Source organism: Cyanistes caeruleus, chromosome 22 (assembly GCF_971803275.1).
Source record: "Cyanistes caeruleus chromosome 22, bCyaCae1.hap1.1, whole genome shotgun sequence".
Lineage (NCBI taxonomy): Eukaryota > Metazoa > Chordata > Aves > Passeriformes > Paridae > Cyanistes > Cyanistes caeruleus.
Genome location: NC_141722.1, coordinates 2621331 through 2629774, shown reverse-complemented (window position 1 = coordinate 2629774; position 8444 = coordinate 2621331). Strand labels below are relative to the sequence as shown.

The window sequence follows — 8444 nt, the reverse complement described above, 5'->3', positions numbered from 1 at the left end:
TGAGAAGGAGGTGGGAGCTGTATTTTAACAGCTGAACTACATTGCTCTGTTCAAATCAATCACAAATACGTAATTTACTGCATCTCATTTGCCTCATTAAGCAAAGCTGCATTTCCCATCTCATGAATCAGTGTTATATACATGTAATAATCAGGAAGGGGAACTAAACCACCAGCTTGACTACCAAAACATCAGGCAGAAAAGAACTGAGATGAGCACACCCAGAGCCAGCCATTCACAGGATACACAGCTTCCCAAATTAAACCAGCACGTTCCTAAGTGCTAGAAATGGGGAAAAAACATAAATCCAGGTCAAGCCTACCTCCAGGGAGAGCAGACAAGCTATCCCATAGTTCTGTGCCTACACAATCAAGTCCAATATTTGTATTATTTTGAGGCTTAGGAAATCATCAGAACATTTCAGTGTTCCAAACCCACAACCCCAAAACCCGCCCCACACCACCCTCTCCTGATTCTCCCTGGAAATGCTGCACAAACTAAATTCATTCTCTCAAGTTAGCTCCCCAAAATACATTTGAGGCAGGAATTTCTGTTTCAGAAAATTCAAAGTAAAACAAAACATCAGTTTTATTGTTTCCAGACAAGAAAAATAAGATTGGTCTATAAAGTTCAAACAAATCACATTCTATATGAAGTAGTTTAGTTTGGTACAATTTAAAAATTCTAAAATGCTTTTTTGGTTTATCTCCAGGAAACTTGGAAAAATAGAGGCAAGCAAAATTTGCAAAGATTTTAAGGCATTATCTAGCTCATTGATGAATAAAATCTCATTTTACTTTAAGGTGTTTTTTCACATTCCAAGTTACTCTGAAGTAACACACTCTGTAGCTACACACATTGCACTGAGAATAAACTGGACTTTAAAAATTTTTACAAATTATTGAAGAACTCAAGTTTAAGGCACTAGAAAATTGTGTGTTATGTTTCAAATATTTGGAAATAAACATATTTGTGTCACTGCACTGAGCCAGGACCTTCACAGGCCAATTCCTCACCATTAATTCAGAGTTAATGCTACACTGCTGGTTACTCAGTTGAGGTGGGAGATGCACTACTGATCCTGGACACGACTTTATCCAGCCCTAGCTGGGACAGCTCAGGCAGCTGCTCAGAAGTAGCTGTAAAAGGCAAAAAATGCAAAGTGAACACAGTGGACTGTACAAACTCAGATCTGTATATTGGCTGCTCACTGCATGACTATGAAAACCGGGGAAAATCCATCCAAAGATTTATTTTTATCCAAATATCTTTGTTTCTCAGCTGTTTCCATGTGCTGTGCCCATCCCTTTCCCAAGGCAATCAAGTCAGTGGTCCAGAGTGTTGAGGGAATGGGCTCTGAACTGAGAGCTGCTGTCTTTGGTCCTGGTTTGCTCTGCTAAACCTCGGGTGTGCCAAGCGAGGCAGGTGTAGAAACTTGTCAGTTCTGGCTTCTCCTGACACCCTGGACAATGAGCCCTGGAATCCAAATAAAGAGGATATTAATCAAAGAATGCCAAAGTGACTTTTCCCATTTTGATGAAGACTGGTGAGCTGAACAGGCTTTTGCCTGTAACTCAGCTCCATTTGCTCTTTTGTCTCTGCACACACCAATCAGCAGAAGGAAAACATTTCCCAGCAGTGTAAAGGAGACACTCCTCCAGGCATTTTCATTTGCTCAGCCCTCAATAATCATCACACCCTTTAGAGACAGGGCCACAGTTTCCATCTGTGAATTCCCAGCATCTCCTGGGACTCTGGAGGCTGTGCTTACCACAGGACAGGGAGAAGGCTTCTCTTCCAGTGAGGCTCGCAGATCCAAACTGCTGAGCAGGGCGTTGCTGGAAGGGACCATATTTTCCCAGCCAGCCAAGCAATGCTGTGAAAATAGATGGGAATGTTTTACCCTTTTTAATCTATTGTGGCCTGTTATTATTTAGAACTAACTTTTTGCAGAGGGAGGTTTAAGTGAGTAATTAATCTATTATTTTAAATAAAACTTTTGAAATGTTTACATTTTTAAATAAATGAAATCTCAAATAAATGAGAACTACACAGCTGTCCCCTCTTCCAGCTTTCTAAACTGATCTTTTCACTTCGTGAACTCAAGTATCTGACCCCTCTGAACTTGTCTCAGCTGACTCATCCAGTTCCCTAAACCTCAAAATCAAGCTTCCTCCCACCTCTTCCCTGGAAATCTCTAGGCCTGGGCTAGGTTAGATTAGCAATACTGCTTGCAGCGCTGACTACTGGCTGGAATACAGGATCAGCAATACAACAGCAGTTTTAAATCCACCCTTGCCACTACTAATTTTGTGAACACTTCATAGACACTTGCCTTTCAGACTCCTTAACATCTGTGGAAACAAACACAGGCACTCTTAGCTGTGCTTCATCATGTTGAGAGGCCAATGCCTGAAACAAGTCAGGCATATCTGTCCCAAAAGGATACAGCTCCACATAGAATTTTCTTTTGTGCAGTGTAAAGCACTGGAAATATCATATACACTTTATGTCCCTCACACAAAGGCATGAACCCAGAGCACACCAAAGGATGTTCTGGGTATCTCACCCATGCATATCAAGAATTCTAGTGGAAGCTCTGCCAAGAGAATGAGTCCCAGATTCTCTTTCTTTCTTGCTATGAAGCAAGGACCAGCTGGGGCAGTGCCATCAACAGGAAGACAGCGACTTACCGAAGGCAGCGCTAGATCATCGGCCGGCTCAAAGCTCCTCCTGCGATGGGCTTTGTACTTGTAGGCTGGCAAGAGGGCAGACCTGGGAATGCTGACCCTGGAACCACACAAGGGAAGGAACTGCCTACACCTCTGCCATGGCACAGGGAATCTGCATGCCCTCCCACTCAGAAACCAAGGGTCTAGCCCCAAAGTGAACCATTTTGGATTAGGACAGGAGACACTTTACATGTACATTCAGATTCAGGACCAAATTCAGACAAAACATGTATTTGTCATTGATTTCAAGACTGTTCATGCTTATAGAGAAGATCAGTAAGGAGTCTTTAAGCAAGAGATCTCTGCCTTGGAAAGAGCAGAACTTCTGTTCTACAGACCTGTTGTGATGCTCTTTTCTCCTTCACCTGATCAGCTTTTTCTTCCCTACTGTTTCCTTGAGCTGTGCCTCTTACAAAGCAGTAATTCTTATTTACCTGACATGGGTTGGCTCTTCCAGTGTCCCTGAGGGCTGGTGGGTACGTGGCATCTTACACACATGGCAGGCAGATTCTGAATCCACAGGGATGGTGAAGAGGCGCTGGTTTAACCGGTAACAGTAAACACCTGCACGGAGCAACAAACCTTCAGCGTAGTTCTTGTTTGTCACGAGGTGCCTGAACCCAGCCAAAAAAGCTGTGCTCTATCACAGTGCTACACCTGCATTCTATAAAAAGAGCTGCTTTTCCTGAAATATCTTACATATTTCCTGTCCCCAAGTAAGTTCCTAAAAAGCAAAACCAAAACTTCAACCTCTTCAATTTAGGAACAAAGCATTAGCCAATTACAAGAAACCCTGACAAGTTAAAATGCCATTGAGAGAGGATCCCTAGAAGACTCAAGTATCTTTGGAATAGGAAGTTGAATCTAGTTGGAAAGCTGCAGCTGAAAACAACACATTCTTGCTGGTCTTACATGATGTGGTGCTCTCTCAGGATGACAGGTAAAGACAGCTAAGTTGTTTATTCACAGAAATTGCAGTAGGAAGAAATATGATCTTACACTTATGAGAACCAGTTATTAAATCCAGTTCCTGTTCAGGACCTGTGCAATCCAGAGCCTTGGGCCTAAAGAAACACACAAGAAAACCAGTTAGTGACAGAGGGGCTGGCCCTCTGAACAGCACTGCCTTTTCCAAGCACACATGACTGGGAGGGTAAATAAAGACCCTCAAAGCTAAGTTTGCAGTGTCCTGCTCCAATCAGACTATGGTTCTCATTACCACAGGGATTACTGAGGGATTGAAAATTGCTGCTTCAGCCCTTCCTCATTCCCCCTTACTCCAGGTCCTGCTGATGAACACAGCTTTCTCTGTTGGACTGTCTGAACTCCTGCAGCTCAGTGAAGTATTGCTCAGATTCTTCTGTGACTGAAGACTTTATATCAAGGAGCCCTGAGAACACCAAGGATAGAGGAAAGTTCAGTGATTTACAAAATTTGGGAAAGTATCAAAGCAAGACTCACAAGACACAGTCAAAACAAAATAATGATAATGAGAAGGGCAGAACATCACCTCAAACCAGAGGTTTACTGTGTGGTTTGGGTCCCTTATGGCATTTATTCATTCCAGGTATTTGGTATCCCTTCTGACCTCACCTTTGCCATTTGCTGCCTGGATTCCCATACCACTGCCACTCCACCACTCCAGGTGAGCACAGGTCACCTCTAGTCTGGAGAGGGGCCTCAAACAAAGCTGTCCCTTTACTGGGACTTGCTCCATTGGCCCTAGGACAGCAGTTCCATCACACCTCAAAGGGGTCATGAACGGTGTTTTAACTTTTAATAGAACCACATCACACTTTTGCCTCAGAGTTAGGATTCACCTGCAATCCAGTCATAGCCCAGGAAAGGATGGGCAGAGCAGCTGCTGACACTTATGGTATCTTCTTCAGGGTCAGGCTGTGAAGTCACATGAGAAGCTTCCTTCTGAAAGAAAACAATTCATAAATTGTGACTTCCTAATCACCTGACAGGACATTCAGAGGTACAGCTGAGGGGACAAGTGGCAGCTGTTCAGATAGGACAGCTGTGCCTTAGTTTGAAACTGGATTCTATCTATGCCTCTACCAGTAATTTGCTCAGCAGCCCTTTGTCTTGTCAATAAACAAAAGAGAAAGAGGAGGCAGGGACTTGCCCAAGTAAGGCAGGAATTTTTAGTGGTTTAAACAAAATGATGAGCTGTAACACACATCCCCAAAGATGAGGCAACCTGTTCTGCCTTGGAGGATGATCAGAACCAGGGCCTGCCCTTCATGCCTAAGGAGGCAAACTGTGGAACAGCAGCACTGCACCTGCCTGTTCTCCCTCAGCACGTGGATAACACATGCAAAAGACAGGAACTTCAAAGTGAAATGTTACGGATTTCTGGTCTTTCAGTTCACTGGTTAAGGAAACAAAGCCTGAACAAACTGCCAACAGCCCCTGGCTGCTATAGCTGAGAACAGTTCTGACCCCAACTTCCAATTTACACAGTGGGAATAGGGCAGGTAACATTCTCCTGGCCCTTCCTCCCCATCATTCTGTTGACTTAGGAAAGAAAAAAAGCAAAGCATTGGTTTAACATTTACCTTCAACTCTCTGGACTGAGATGTCAGCAGGACTGATGTAGGGACATGGGGCTCTCCGATGACCACGTGCTGCTCACTGCTCTCTTTATTTTGCTCTCTGCTCAGTGATGGCCCTGGATGAGTCTTCTCATGGGAACCATGTGGCAGAGCAGACTGTTCTCTGTTCTCTCCAGGTCCCAGGAAGGAGGATTCTTTCTCTGGTCTTCCTTGAGCACAGCCATCCCCATCTACTCTGGAGATTTCTCTGCCACACATAACGATTGTAGGCACTGGTGTAACATTCTTCTCTTTCCCAGGAAAGCTGGAATCAAAACCTGCTCCTTCCTGTGTCCTTGTTTGCTGTTGCTGTAGCCCTCTGTCCCTGCTGGTGTGTTTAAGAGATGAACTGGAGCCAGCTCTGGGTTCCACAATCACCATTATTCCAGGATCAGCTGCAGACTTTACTGCATCAACCTGATTTTCCTTCTGTAAGGACAGAGACTCTCTTAACACATAGCACCAGTCAGACTACAAATACTTTTAGTAACATTTCTCTCACTAAATCAACCTCTCATTCTAGTCTGTTCACTCCTTTAAATTCCTGTGGGGGAAAAAGAAAAATCCTTATGTTCTGGAGAGTGTAAGAAAGAGATCCACTTCCAGCTAAACACAGATTTCCTCAAATTTGTGAACCAATGAACTTTCAGCCCTTGTTCCACAGTGTTCACTCCTATCTTACAAGAAGAAACTTGCCTTTCTTAGGCAGGAACTGATCTCCAAACCCTTTGCCAGAAGAACAGACTGAGACCACAGAACAAACAATATCCAAAGGGCAGCTACTTTTTTAACAGACTCCATACTCCTTCTAAGAGCTCTTTCACATCCATATGTCTCTTGTGACCACACCACAGGCAGAGCTGCTGTCACAGAATCCCCTTTTCTTCCCCGAATTTCTAGCACAGACACCACACATACCACTCTCCTGGGCAAGGGGACACATCTGTCAGCAGCTGTACTGCTATGAAGAGATGCTGGAAGGAGTTGCTTGCTGGGAATTCTCTTTCTGATCTCTTCCTGCTTCATTTTCAGCCTTTGTAGAAGGTCCTGGTTGACCTGGCGCAGCCTCTTCAGGAGCTCTAAGTCCATCCTACAAAAAAAATTTAAGGTAAAGCCAGAGTAAGAGTGAACTATATAAATTCACTACATTAAGTGAAGAAGCAGACGCAGGTGAAACCACTTTCAGGGGAGTTTTCCTAAAAAATACTTACAGCTGTTGAAATGTTGATTCCTGCTCCTGAGAAATGAGCCAGTCTCAAAGCTCCTTATGCTCAGAACCAGCACCACTAGATGCTTCTCTCCCCTTGGATATACTGTCAAATATCTTACACTCAGAAACTGGGAGCTGACTTAACAGAGGAAAGAAACTCTGACAGAGGAAACAGCAAACATGAAAATTCACATCAAAAAGCTAAATAAAAGACATTTGGTTTAGAGGCTGTTATTTAGGACATACTTATGTAATTCTGCTGTAATGTTCCTTTGAAGCAATGAAATTTATATTGTGGCAACACCAGAATGCTCATAAGTTCAAAATATAACTAATTAATATGAATGCATCTGCTCCATCCAAAAGAAATACAGAGTCAAAGCTGTCTTCCATGTTCCCTGGGCAGGAAGGCTCCAAAAGGCTCAGCTATGACCCAGGACTACAGGTTCTGGCAATTCCAACCCCACAAATTAATTAAATTAAATCCCACAAAGGGATGCCCTTTTATTAAAAGAGAGAGGTGAAATGGATAAATAAATAAAGCCTAGTTTGACTGAAAGGTTGTCACACTGTTTAACATCTTTACAATATCACGAGCTCCTCTAAATTTGCAGAAAGTGGATTTTTAAATAAAAAAACCTCAACTCCCACACTGCTTTTGACTAGACTGATAAATTATGTTCTCAAGAAAACAATGTGCTTCTCTGGGACCTTTTGTTCTCAAGGATCCCCAAAAACTACTGCAAATCTCATCTGATTTGTTTTTGTGTCTGCTACCCTGGCGACTGGACACGAGGAATCAAATGCACATGCGGTACAACAGCAGTGGGAGCAGTGCTAACAATCAACTACAACATCTCTTTCTTACAAAAAATAAGGGAGAGAAAATGAAAATAGAAATAGCAGTGTTGAGGCACTAAATCTGAGACAACTTGAAAAAAACATTTTTTTAAAATAAACCAAATTTTATGAGCAGTTCTCACAGCCTTCACAGGACAAAGCTAATAGCTTTGATGAGCATCCTCTCATCATTGCTCATCAGAAAGCAAATACTCTGAAAATAACATAAGTCGAGGGACTTTCTGGAAGGGTTTTACCAGATGAGGTCCACTCTTGGCACAATCTACAAGTCCTTCATGCCCAACCCCGCGGCTCAAGCTTGTGAAACTGCTCTAATTTGAAACCTTTGTGATAAGGAGCTTCGCCTCCCGCAGTTAGAAATAAACAATGGCTGTCTCGGGAGCTGAGAGCTCCCTCCCCGCGAGGAAGTTGTTCAACACCCACAGACGCGCTGCTTCGGCCTCCCAAGGTCACGAGGAAGGGGGGAGAGCCCGAGAAATGCAAAATTCCCCTTTCTTTTCCAAGAGGAGAAGAGGCAGCCGGCAGAGAACGGTGAACCCTCCCCTCTCTCCGTGTGGGGAGCCCGCGAGTCCCGCCAGGCCCTGCGGCGTTTCCCGGCCCACCTGCACCGCCCTCACGGCTGCGGAGCGGGGCCCGAGCCGGGGAGCCGGGCCCGAGCGGGGGAGCCGGGCCCGAGCCGGGGAGCCGGGCCCGAGCCGGGGAGCCTGGCCCGAGCCGGGAGAGCCGGGCCCGAGCCGGGGGATGCCCAGGCCCAGCGGGGGATGCCCGGGCCGCTCCCGCCGGGATTCCCCCGGCCGGTCCCGTTCTAGCGGCAGTCTCACCCCGCGGCTCCGGCCTGCGCGGGGCCCGCCCGGCCGGGAGGAGGCGGGGGAGCCGCTCCGGAGCCGGCCCTGGCGGCGGGAGCCCGCCCCAACGCTCCGTAGCGGAAGGGGTGTACCCCCAGCAACCCCACAGACCGAAGGAAACTGTTTATTTGGAAAACTTGGCACGGGAAATCTGCCCTTTTCTAACCCGCCCGGTGTAATTTAACAGCTGAGGGTA

At 45.3% G+C, this 8444-nt stretch overlaps 1 protein-coding gene across 5 annotated transcripts; it reads right to left on the bottom strand.

The window, feature by feature from the left end:
• Positions 1-547: 547 nt before the first annotated feature.
• MIIP (migration and invasion inhibitory protein) lies at positions 548-8405 on the bottom strand. 5 transcript variants are annotated; one of them, XM_086860322.1, is made up of 11 exons: positions 8225-8405; positions 6544-6701; positions 6251-6422; positions 5297-5761; positions 4553-4655; positions 4011-4122; positions 3732-3796; positions 3167-3296; positions 2694-2790; positions 1772-1876; positions 548-1476 (listed from the first exon to the last, which is right to left on the bottom strand). In XM_086860322.1, the coding sequence occupies exons 3-11, from the start codon at positions 6419-6421 to the stop codon at positions 1321-1323; spliced, it is 1404 nt and encodes a 467-aa protein (XP_086716448.1). In that variant the 5' UTR covers position 6422; positions 6544-6701; positions 8225-8405; the 3' UTR covers positions 548-1320. The 5 variants fall into 5 exon arrangements, with proteins under 5 accessions (XP_086716448.1, XP_023796398.2, XP_023796397.2 ...); XM_023940630.2 differs by having other exon boundaries at positions 8006-8269; XM_023940629.2 differs by lacking the exon at positions 8225-8405 and adding an exon at positions 7727-8210.
• Between the last annotated feature and the right edge of the window lie 39 nt (positions 8406-8444).